At 36.4% G+C, this 12,815-nt stretch overlaps 1 protein-coding gene across 18 annotated transcripts in view; it reads left to right on the plus strand.

Moving 5' to 3' along the window:
* Cdk5rap2 (CDK5 regulatory subunit associated protein 2) overlaps positions 1-12,815 on the plus strand; it is a 193,924-nt gene that overhangs the window by 67,883 nt on the left and 113,226 nt on the right. For all 18 annotated transcript variants that reach the window (XM_087182824.1, XM_087182822.1, XM_087182819.1 and 15 more), the window contains exon 13: positions 10,812-10,982. In XM_087182824.1, coding sequence (XP_087038950.1) covers positions 10,812-10,982 — 171 coding nt within the window. The remainder of the gene's footprint in view (positions 1-10,811; positions 10,983-12,815) is intronic.

Consider the following 12,815-nt stretch of genomic DNA (forward strand, 5'->3'; position numbering starts at 1 on the left):
TTTGTGGGGTGAGGTGGAATCTCAGTGTTGTTTTCATCTGCATCTCTTGAATGACCAGTGATGTTGAACATTTTTTCATATATTTATTTGCTGCTTTTACTTTGTCTAAGAAATGTCTTTATTTCGGATGCCCATTTTTGAATTGGGTCTTTGAATTTGGGGGATCTGATTTTTTTCAATTCTTTATATATTCTAGATAGTAGTCCTTTGTCTGAGGTACAGCTGCTAAAAATTTTTTCCCAGATGGTAGGTTGTCTCTTAGCTCTATTGTTGGTTTCTCTTGCAGTGCAGAAGCTTTTTAATAAGATGAGATCCCAGTTGTTGATTCTTTGTGCTGGTTCCCATGCTACTGAGGATTTGTTCATAAAGTCTTTTCCTATGCCAGTGTCTTCAAGAGTTCTGCCTAACTTATCTTCCAGCAATTTTAGTGTTTCTGTCTTAATATTTATATCTTTAATCCACTTTGATCTTAGTTTAGTGCATGTTGATGGGTATGGGTCTAGTTTTAATCTTTGACAGGTTGAAATCCAGTTTTTCCAACACCATTTGTTAAAGAGGGTATCTTTCCTCCAATGAGGGTGGTTGGCTCCTTTGTCAAAGATGAGGTGGCTGAGTATGTCTGGAGTTGTTTCTGCATCTTCGAATCTGTTCCACTGAACCTCGGGTCTGTTTCTTTGCCAGTACCATGCTGTTTTTGTCACAGTAGCTTTGTAGTATAGTTTCAAGTTGAGTATTGTGATACCCCCAGCCATGTCTCTGTTGTCTAGAATTGCTTTTGCTATTCTAGGTTTCTTCTGTTTCCAAATGAATTTTTGTATTGTTTTCTCTAGTTCTGTGAAGTATATTCTTGGAATTTCAATCGGCATTGGATTCAATCTATATAGTAGTTTTGGAAGTATGGCCATTTTCACTATATTGGTTCTTCCTACCCAGGAAAAAGGGATATCTTTCCAATTTCGTATATCCTCTTAGATCTCCTTTTTCAGAGTGCTGTAGTTTTCAGTATAGAGGTCTTTTGCTTCCTTTGTTAGATTGATTCCTAGATATTTCATCTTTTTGGATGCTATTGTAAAAGGAATTGTTTCCCGAATATCTCTCTCAATGGGTCTGCTATTTGTGTATAAGAAGGCTATTGTTTTTTGAGTGTTGACCTTGTATCCAGCTAGTCTACTGAATCTGTCAATTAGGTCTAGAAGATTTTTGACTGAGTTTTTTGGGTCTTCTATGTAAAGTATCATATCATCAGCAAATAATGACAGTTTCACTTCTTCCTTTCCTATCTTTATTCATTTTATTTCTTTCTCTCTCTCTTTTTTTTTTTTTGGTACCAGGGATTGAACTTGGCTTCTTGTGCTTGCGCAGCAGGTGGCGAAACCACTGAGCTAAGTCCTCGACCCATTTCTTTCTCTTTTCTAATTGCTATGGCTAATGTTTCCAGGACAGTATTGAACAGGAGTGGTGATAATGGGCATCCTTGTCTTGTTCCTGATTTTAGCATGAAAGTTTTAAGTTTTTGACCATTTAGTATGATGTTGGCTGTTGGTTTGTCATAAATAGCCTTAATCAGGTTGAGACAAAGACCTATTCCAATTTTCTATAGCATTTTTATCACGAATGGGTGTTAGATTTTGTCAAATGCCTTTTCTGCATCTATTGAGATGATCATATGATTTTTGTCCTTGACTCTGTTAATATGGTGTATTACATTTATTGATTTACGAATGTTGAACCATCCTTGCATCCCTGGGATAAATCTGACTTGGTCAGGGTGTATGATCTTCTTGATGACCCTCAGTATTCTGTTTGCCAGAATCTTGTTGAGGATTTTTGCATCTATGTTCATTAGGGAGATTGGTCTGTAGTTCTCTTTTTGGGTTGGGTCTTTCTCTGGTTTTGGAATCAAAGTAACACTTGCTTCCAGGAATGAATTTGGAAGCCTTGCTCCCCTTTCAATTTCTTTGATGAGTTTAAAGAGTAATGTGGATAGTTCTTCTTTATATGTCTTGTAGAATTTAGCAGTGAAAGCCATCAGGACCTGGACTTTTTTTTGTTGGTAAATTTACATTTTCAATTTCACTCATTGTTATTGGGGGGTTTAGAATTTCTTTATCTCCATTTAACTTTGACAATTTGTATATATCTAGGAATCTGTCCATTTCTTCTGTGTTTTCCATTTTATTAGAGTACAGGTTCTCAAAGTAGATATTGATGATCTGAATTTCTGCTGGGTCTGTTGTGACTTCACCTTTTTTGTTCTTAATTGCATGGATTTGAGCCTTTCCTTTTTCTGATAAGGTTGTCTAAAGGTTTATCGATTTTATTTATTCTTTCAAAAAACCATTTCTTTGATTCATTAATTTTCTGTATCATTCTCTTAGTCTCCATTGCATTGATTTCTGCTCATATCTTTATAATTTCCTTTCTTCTATGAGCTTTGGGTTTGTTATGCTCTTCTTTTTTCTAGGAGCTTGAAGTTCTGCATTAGGTTACTTAACTGAGTTCTCTCTGTTGTCCTAATATGGGCATTCACTGCCATGAATTTCCTGTGTAGAACTGCTTTCATTGTGTCCCACAGGTTCCTGTATGTTGTACTGGCATTATCATTTACTTGTAGAAACTGTCTAATTTCTTCTTTAATTTACTCTGTGACCCATTGGTTGTTCAGGAGGGTGTTGTTCAATTTCCATGTGTTTGTGGGAGTTTTGCGGTTTCTTATGTTATTGACCTCCAATTTTATTGCAGTATGGTCTGCTAATATACAGGGGTTAACTTCAATTCTTTTACATTTACTTAGACTGCCCTATGAGCTAGCACATGATCTCTTTTGTAGAATGACCCGTGTGCAGCTGAAAAGAATGTGTATTCTGATTTTGTGGGGTGGAACACTCTGTAATCACCTATTAAGTCCATTTGTTCAATAGCTTGGTTCAGTTCTAGAATTTCATTGTTAATTTTTTTTTCTAGATGATCTGTCTATTTGTGATAGAGGGGTGTTGAGGTCCCCCACTATACATTCATCTTTTAATGGACACCTAGGCTAATTCCATTTCTTAGCTATTCTAAAAGGTACTGTGATAAGTGGGCAAATGGAGATATTTCTTGTATATGCTGACTTTATTTCCTTTTATATATACCTGGAGTATGTATCAAATATACTGGATTATATATTCTATTTTTAGTTTTTTAAGTTATATTTTTAGTTTTCTAAGTTATATTTTTAGTTTTCTTAAATCTACTTTTAGTTTTTTGAGGAACCTTCATACTGTTTTCCATAGTAGGTGTATTAAGTTAACATTCCTGCCAATAAGGGTTACTTTTTCCTCACATCCTTGCCAACATTATATTTTGTGTTTTGATAGTTGCTTTTCTAACTGGGATGAGGTAGAATCTCACTGTTATTTTTCTGATGGCCAGTGACAGAATATTTTCTATATATTTCTTGGCCATTTGTATTTCTTCTTTTGAGAAATGTCTAATTGCAATTATTATCCATTTTTAAATTGGATCACTTGCTTTTTGTCATTTTTTAGTTCTTTATTCTAAATACTAACCCTCTGTTAGAGGAGTAGGTGGCAAACATTTCCCCCCATTGTGCAGGTTGTCTCTTCCCTCTGTTGGTTGTTTGCTTTGCAGAAACTTTTTAGTTTGATGTGATCCCATCTGTCAGGTCTTGCTTTTGTTTTCTGTGTTTTGGTAGTGCTATCTAGGCAATCATTGCCTATACCGATGTCTTGAAGTGCTTTTCTTCTGTTTTCCTCTAGTAGCTTAAGAGTTTCAGGTCTTACATGAAGATTTTTGATCCATTTTGAGTTTGTTTGTGTTTTTTTTTTTGGTACAGAGCGAGAGATAGAGGTCAAACTTCAGCCTGCTGCATGTGGATATCCAGTTTTCCCAGCACTGTTGGTTGTCCTTTCTTCAGTGTATGTTTTTGGCCCCTTTGATGAGAATCAGTTGGCTGTAGATGTGTAGATTTATTTCTGGTTTTTTGTTCTGTTCTATCTGAATTTATGCCAGTGCCATGCTGTTTTTATTATGATGGTTCTTTAATATGTCTTGAGATCAAGTATTGTGATGCCTCCAGCTTTGCTCTTTTTGTTTAAGATTGCTTTGGCTATTTGGGGTCTTTCATGCTTCTATACGAATTTTTTTTTTCCATTAAGTTTATTGGTACATTTTAGGTATAAAATATAGTTACATTCATCATTGGGATCTTGTACCTTTACATGCTGTATCTTGGTTCTTATTTTTTTCCCCTTCCCCTGCCCTCCCTTCATCCCCTCCACCCTTCCCTATTTGCAAAGACTTTGTTTCCATTTTTTTCTTTTCTCATATTTTTCTTTTCATTTCTTTCCTTTCCCTTACCCCTCCCACTTCCCCTATTCCTTTAGACCTTTTCTTCCTATTGTGCAATATGAATTATACATTTTTAAAATTACAATATCAAAATTTAGAGGACATTACCACAGATTTTACAGAATTTAAAAGGATATAGAAAGCATATTACAAAAATCTTTTTTGAAATACATTTGACAACTTCTAAGAAGTTCCTTGGAAGACAAATTAATGAAACTTTCTTTGGAGGAAATAGAAAATTTTAATAGCACGTATTAAAGAAAGTATATTCCTAGCTTGAAAACCTACCTGTATGACAACAGCAGGCTCATATACATTTTAACTGATAAATTATATCAAACATTTAAAGCAGAAGAAAGAAGGAACACTTCTCCCCTCATTTTAGGAAATCAACATTGTGCTAATACTAAAACTAGATAAAGATAATAGAAGAAAAAAGTATGAACATAGATAAAAATTTATTTAACAAAACAAACTATTAAAGTCAGATGTGGCAGTATGTAGAAAGTGGTTTTATTATAGGGATGGCAGTGTTGGTTTAGCATTGGAAGATCCACCCCTATAAATTATCATTTTAACAGAAGAAAGGAAAAAGTCATTTGGTCCTGTCAGTAGTTGCAGAAAAAGTATTGGACTAAATTCCACAGCTGTTCATGGTAAAAGCTATCAGGAGACTAGAAGTAGAACAGAACCTTCTCAACAGATAAGTCGTGTACTCCATACTTTCAGCAAAAACGCCTTATATGAATCGAAAAGATAACAATGCTTTCTCCCTAAGGTGTGGAACAAGGGCAGATATGCCTATTCTTCATTTGTCCATTAAAATTTGAAACAGGTCCAGACCAAAATAGTCTGGCAATAAAAAGACACAATTAGCATAGGATTGGCAAGTAGAAGTAAAATCTTTATAGGTAGATGAAATGATCATCTACAGAGAAAATACTAAGAAATCTCAAGGAGCCCCTAGAACTTGTATTTGAATTTAGCAGGATTAGAAAACACAAGGTATATATAAAAATTCAGGTCTATGTATACTTGCTATAAATGAAGAATTGGATATTGAAATTTAAAAGTTATGTAGGAGTACAAAGGACCTAGAAAAGTAAAAAGAAAAAAAACTGTTGGAAGACATTTATTACTTAATTTTAAGACTTCCTCTAAAGCTACAGTAATCAAGGCAGTGTTGGTGTAAGGAAAGACATATAGATCATTGGAATAAAACAGAGAATCTAGAAATAGAACCACACATATATGGTCCACTGAGTTTGAAAGATTATTTAACAATAACATTTTATAGAACATAAACTCAATTAAAGAGCAGAGGAAAAGGTAGTGTTTTCAGCAAATGGTACTAGAAGACCTGGTATCCATATGTAAAAAATTAACCTCAACCCTTTATTTCCATACATAAAAATAACTTGATAGGATATATAAATCTAAATATGAAAGACTAAACTATAAAACTTTAAGAAGAAATTATAAGGGAAAATGTTTATGAATTTAGAGTAGGCAAGAATTTCCTAGGATACAAAAAACATGATGTATAAAAGAAAGAATTGATAAATGAGATTCTATCAAAATTTAGAACTTTAAATGACATCGTTAAGAAAATGAAAAGTATTCCTTAAACAGACCATATTTATAGTACATATAACCCATGACCAGGATATATAAAGAATCCTTACAGCTCATTAATAGACAACCCAATTAAAAAGTAGACAGAAGAAGATGGTAAGTAGCCAGTACAAATATGTATTGACTTATCACTGTCATGACTTTTTCTTTTTGTTGGATTCTCCCCCTTTGTGTTTAATTTCTTGTTGCACCCAGTGGATTAATTCTGCTGGGCTTCTTGGGGTTGTGATCCTCGTCTTTTCCTAGGATATTGTCTAAAATTTTTTGGAGTGCTGGTTTGGTATTCATGAAGTTCCTAAGGTGCTCTTTGTCATGAAAGTATCTTATTTCTCCATCAATTTTGAAAGATAGTTTTGCAGGCTACATCAATCTGGGTTGGAGGCTGTTTTCCTTTAGGGCTTGAAATACGTTACTCCAAGCTCTTCTTGCCTTGAGGGTTTGCATTAAGAAGTCTGCTGTGATTCTGATGGGCTTTCCTTTGTATGTGATTTGTTTCTTTTCTCTAATTACTTGTAGAATTTTTTTCTTCTGTTGGGTTTCTGGAATCTTATCTATTATATGCCTAAGTGTAGATTTTTTTTTGACCAAGGAAAGTTGGAGTCCTATATGCCTCACTTGTCTCTATGTCAAGTTCTTTTCCCCCCGCTTGTTAAGTTTTCTGCCATCACTTCTGTGAATAGTTATTTAAATGTTGTCTGCACTCTCTCCTCTTTCTTCATTGACTCCGATCTGTCTTATGTTATTCTTCTTTGCATCATCTAGCACTTGCTGAATTGATGTCCCATAATCCCTTACTATTTTAAAGAGAGTTTTCTTTTCCTGGTACACCAATTGCAATCTTATCTTCTATATCTGAAATTCTGTCCTCACACTGGCTCATTCTGCTGCATAAATTTTCAATGGAGTTTTTAATCTTCTAGAAATCTTTGCATTTGTTTTATGGATTCCATTTGTTTCCTATATTGGGATTCCATCATGTTCCTCAGCTCCTCTATTTTTTCATCTGTGTCTTCTCTAGATTTAGTGATCATATCTTGCACTGTGGGCACAATCTCTGCTGTTATCTGAGAAATTATTTATTATTTCACTTTTTCCAGGTATCCTTTTGTTGCCAGTTCAGGGAGTCCAGGTGGTTGAGTATCAGAGTGTTCCATCTTGTTTCCCTTTGGGGTTGCTGTAGGTGATCTGGAAGTCTGGTTTTGAGGCCTTTTTATGTGTCTGCTCATTTCGACCAGGCGAGGCGGGGGGCATGCGTGGCTCACCTCCTCTGTGCTGGGCATGGTGGTATGGAAGCCTGGAAGCCTCCTCCTTTGCCCTGGGAGCGGTAGTATGGCGGCCTGTAAGCCTCTTCCTCTTTGCTGGGAGTGGTGGTTCGGCAACCTCTGTGTCTGTATTGAATATGTAAAGACTTCCTGGTCCTTTTTTCATAAAGTAGAATAAGAACTATTTATCTAGCATTTACATTGTATTAGGTGTTGAAGGTAATCTAGAGATGATTTACAGTGTATGAATGAACGGATGCAGGTTGTATATAAATACTGTGCCATTTTATATTAAGGGCCTGAGTACCTGCTTCTGTATCCACCAGGGGTCCTGAAATCAGTCCCCACAGATACTGAGGAACGACTGTATCTGTATAAGACAGACAAACAAACAAACAAACAAACAAAAATACTCTTTCTTGCCCATCCAGAATTGAGTTTCTATTTACTAGTTATAATTCATGATAAGTCCTTGGTTTAGTTGTTTTGGAGTAAATTTCCTGGCCAATTTAATAATCATTTTGCCTAAAAAAATTTAGCATTCAATTTTTAAAGTGTTTTCTTTGTTTCTTCCACATATTTGTCCCAGGTTTTGTGATGTTACTAGGCATCAGTGATTATTGGCAAAATGGTGATAGTTTAATTTCATTATTCTTGTTTTTATAGTTGACTGCTTGTACAAAGAGATACTTGTTTTTTTCTCACCTGTCCTATTACCCTGAGTTGCAGTTCATAAAGGAAAGATGAAAAATAAGAGTTCTGTGGGATGCTCCAGAGGCTAGTACTGTATGTTAGCCTTCTGCTGCTGCTGGGACAGATTACCATTTTAAGTTGGTGGCTTAAAAGTACACATTTAGGATCTTACACGTTTGGAAGCCAGAGGTCTGAAATAGGTCTCACCATGTCCAGGTGGTGGCAGCTCTGTGTTCTTCTAAAGGCCCCAGGGCTCTTTGTCTTTTCCACCTCCTAAGGGATGCCTGGTTTCTAGACTGCTGGCTCCTTTCTAGCTTCTCAGCCAGTAATAGTTGAAGGAGTCTTTTTCTGTTTTATTTATTTATTTTTTTGGTACCAGGGATCAAACTCTGGACCTTGTCCTTGCGAGGCAGGTGGTGGAACCACTGTGCTAAATCCACAGCCCCTTTTTTCCCTTTTCTATTTTTCTTTTGGTACTGGGGATTGAACTGGGAACCTTGCGCTTGCAAGGCAGGTAGTGGAACCACTGAGCTAAATCCTCAGCCTCGCCCTTCCTACTTTTAAGGATCCTTTTGGTTAAGGACCTATATGCTAATTCAGCATAACATTTCTATTTTAAGGTCAGCAGATTAGCAACTTTAATTCCATTTGTTACTTTTATTCTCTTTTGGCACCCGAGGATTAGGATGTGATCATTTTGGAGGAGCTGCTATCCCAACTATCAGGTTGACTTTAAAAATATTATTATGAACTCATGGATTTCTCACTTTTTTTTTTCTTTGGTGCTGGGCATTAAACTGAGGGCCTTGTGGATGCTAAGCATGTGCTTTGCCATGTAGTTGTACCTCCAGGCCTGATTTTGGAGGTATTTTAATTCATTGGTATTATCCTTATTTAAATTCTAATTTTTCTCACCTTGGACAGTGGAAGCTTATTCTGGTTGATTTCTGAGTTCCTGGGATGTAATCTTTGATAGCTTCCTTTGGGTATGAAAGGAAGTCTGGGACCGTCTTGTGCATTCCTGCTCTAGGTTTGCAATCATCCCTTTCTCGGATGCAGTCTTGAATGTGCATCAGAATTACCTGGAGGACTTGTTAAAACATCCATTGATAGGTCTACCTACTTCAGAGACTCACTTAATAGGCCTGGGGTGGGGCCCTAAATTTGCATAGTTAGTTGTCAAATGATGCTTATTATGCTGTTTTAGGGCCTACACTTTGAGACCCACTGCTTTAAGGAACTGGATTCTTCAGGTAGGAAATGGAATTAGAAATTACAGTCTGTATACCAGGGAGCACGCTACCTCTGGCCTTTTTCTGTGGAAGGAAGTAAATAAATAAAATATGTTCATATTGATGGTTAAAATTTAAATTTATAATTACAAGTTTTTAACTTCTTTTCTGTTTGTATTTCTTTTCCCATGCTTAAAATCTTGCTTCTTATGAGATTATTAATTACTTACCTAATGTACATTATGTACATATACATAGTTTTAGGATAACAGTACCAATATTAATACAACATGATTACTGAAATCAGTTTAAGATTTTTTGCAGTCCCTTTGTTTTTATATAAATATTTCACCTAGGTATGTATAGATTACTCTGCCTTCATGGTACTGAAATAATTCCTCTGTTTGCATGACCAGTCAACTTGATACAAAGATTCATCTGTTTGTTTGCTCTGCTTTCAGTTTTAGATGATTTTTCTATTTTAAAGATAATTATGTAAGCATTTAAATGGTCCCAATGTCATGTCTGTAAAATAAATTGTAGGCCCCCCCCCCCCCCTTTATTTTTGAGACGTAGTCTCAGTATGTAGTTCAGGCTGGCCTTGAACTCAACTAGCTGAGGCAGACCTCCAACTTGCGGTGATCCAATCCTCCTGCCTCAGCCTCCCAAGTGCTGGGATTATAGGTGTGCGCCACTATGCCTGGTCCCTCTTTCTACCTCTTCTACCTTGTTCTGCCCTGTATTTTATAGGCACATTATTTAATTTGTTCTGTGGTTAAAAAAATGGCAGTGTGCTATACATACTTATTTCTCTTGGGTTTCCCTTCCTCTTTCTCTCAACTTAATATATTCTGAACATTACTTTAGAGTAGTATTTGTAGATAGAGTCCTCATTACTTTCCCTTTATAGCCTGAGAGGGCTCCATTGTGAGACTGTAGCACAAGTTTATTCCCTGTTGGTGAACATTTGGATTGGGTACAACTTTTTGCTGTTCCGAATTATACTTCAGCATTACAAATAGTCTGTATTTTAAGGTAGTCATACTCATACTGTATGCTGTTTTTTCCTGCCTTCCTTGACATTATAACATGAATATTCTGTTATATAAATTCTTTGTAAATGACATTAAGACTTTATTCTGATAATTAAAACAATACAAGATTACTTAGAAATTTTTAGAAAGTCAGAGGGAAAAAAAGTAAAAATAAACCACAGTCTTTCTACTTAGGGATACTTACTATTTTGATGTATGCCCTCAGGGGCTTCCAACATTTGTATAAACATTTAGAAGGCAGTCAGTACATACATTTTGGTACTTAGGTTTGTTTTTATTCATGATTATCCTTTTTTAAAAAATACTGTACTTTAAAATTTTTTCTATTATTTCTCTGTTGTTGGCCTTGTCTTTCTGATTTTTCAGCATTATAAATAGTAAATGTGTGCATAAAATTTTTTCCAAATTTCACATAATCTTAAAGTTGGTTTCTATAAGACTCTAAATGGGAAGGAAGTGTATGTTTGTTAAATATATCTTTAGCTTATTGTCTTCTAGCAGTAATTTGGCAAGGCACACATGTAAGAGATTGTGACCTTGAAATTTTTGATAAATTCCATTTTTTCTTTTTCTTCTGATAGGACCTAAGAAATGAAGTTGAAAAATTACGCAATGAGGTAAATGAACGAGAGAAGGCAATGGAGAATCGTTACAAGAGTCTTTTGAGTGAAAGCAATAAAAAATTGCATAATCAAGAACAAGTGATCAGACACCTAACAGAAAGCGCCAGTCAGAAGGACTTGTTGCTTCAGGTACCATAACCTTTTTTTTCTTTTGTATTTAAATCTTTTGATTTAGCACCCCCCGCCCCCCCACTCTTTTGCAGGAAGATTTGTGATTTTAGTCTCCATTGCTATGATTCAGAGCACTTTAAGTTTTCTGTATCATTTGGGCCTTAGCCATTAGGGAGGTAAGAGAAACAGAAAGCTCGGAGGGAAGAACTCATCCTGGGTCATGTGCTGGGCAGCTGGTGCCTGGCCTGTTCTACTTCAGTGGCCAGGCCACTCAGTGAGGTACTTATGCTGTGAATACTGCCTGTGCCTGATTTAGGACAGGCCCCTCCTCTCCTCTGTATTTCTCTGACTCTTCCTTTCAGTTTTGGAATTCCTTTCTTGTTTGGTGTGTCATGAATTTTTGAGATTGAATTCAGACTTACAAGTAACCATGATGGACTGAACATAGATGTTTAATTCTGCTTCCTATGGAAAGCCTCAAAGACTAACTAGGAGAATTGGGAGGACGTACAACAGTAGGTGTGAATGGACAACCCAGTGTTGGATAATAGTGGATGAGCAATGGTCACTGCATAGGATTCAGCTTTTGCCATTCTGGTGCATGTTTGGGAGTGAAAAGGCAACAAGAAGCAAACTGAGGGGGCCAGGGATTTAGCTCAGTGGTTCCGACACCTGCTTTGCAAGTACAAGGTCCCGAGTTTGATCCCCGTACGAAAACAAAAAAAAAGAAAAAGAAGCAAACTGATTTTGATATAACTCCAGAAAGGCTCCGCAAGTTTTGAATGTAACCTGATAACTGAAAACAGGAGATTTAGCTGGAATCTTAAGCAGTTGTAGGTGATGCTTTTCTCCCCACCAGCAGGAGATCTCTGGAGACCTTAAACCATAGAAACTCGAGCCTGGAGGTCACCAGATGCAACTGAAAGCAGGAGTGGATTGCTTGAATGAAAGTGGGGAGGAAGTAAGTATTCATATTAAGCAGTGAGATTCCTCTCAGGAGAGAAAAATCGGAAAGGTACTGAGAGTTGAGAGTCCTCCAAGCCAACAGCCTGGTGCCCACCTGAGCATCTCACAGTGAGGCCACTGCTGCCAGGGTCTTGTTACTCTCAGTGCTTCTGAGCACTTTTAACTCTTGAAGGGAGGTAGATTGCTTGAGTCCATCAAACAGGAGAAAAGTGTTTAAGATGATAGACAGAGGCACACTGACAAAGGCACACAGGAAATAGAAACAATGCCAAATTAGATAGCTTTTAAAAATCCAAAAAATTCAATGCTATAACATCATAAGCTAAGAAATAATATCAGGATCTGACTTTTAAAAAGATACCTACAAAAGAAAAATGACCTATTTGGAATTCAGAGTATGATTGTAGATATAAAATGATTAACAGAAAAGTTAGAAGATAAAGTTGGGTAAGTCTCCCAGAAAATAGAGTTAAATGAACTAAAGATGGGAAAAAAGGAGAAAAAAGATAAGGAACCTAGAGGCATAATTCAAGGGCTCCAAAATATGACTAACAGGAGTTACAGGGAGACAGAACAGGCAAAGTAGAGGGAAGAAAAATTTCCAGGCAATGAGAGACTATTTCCCAGAATGGAAGGACAGCTGTTCCTACACTGCAAGGCCCTGACCTGTTTCTTGCACAGGGAGTAAAAGAAGACCATATGCCTCGGCAAGTCATTGTGGAATTTCAGGACACAGGGATAAAGAGAGGATCTGAAAGGCTTCCAGAGAGAGGACAGTATAGGTCACATAGAAAAGATCTGGACTTGCTATGACATCAGCATTCTTAGCAGTAACAACGGACATAGAAGACAGAGGAACAATGCATTTAGACTTAGAGGAAAAGT

The sequence above is a fragment of the Heterocephalus glaber genome, unplaced genomic scaffold, assembly GCF_053883595.1.
Source record: "Heterocephalus glaber isolate CG9 unplaced genomic scaffold, H.glaber_assembly_v1.0 deba00001479, whole genome shotgun sequence".
In the NCBI taxonomy this organism is placed as follows: domain Eukaryota; kingdom Metazoa; phylum Chordata; class Mammalia; order Rodentia; family Bathyergidae; genus Heterocephalus; species Heterocephalus glaber.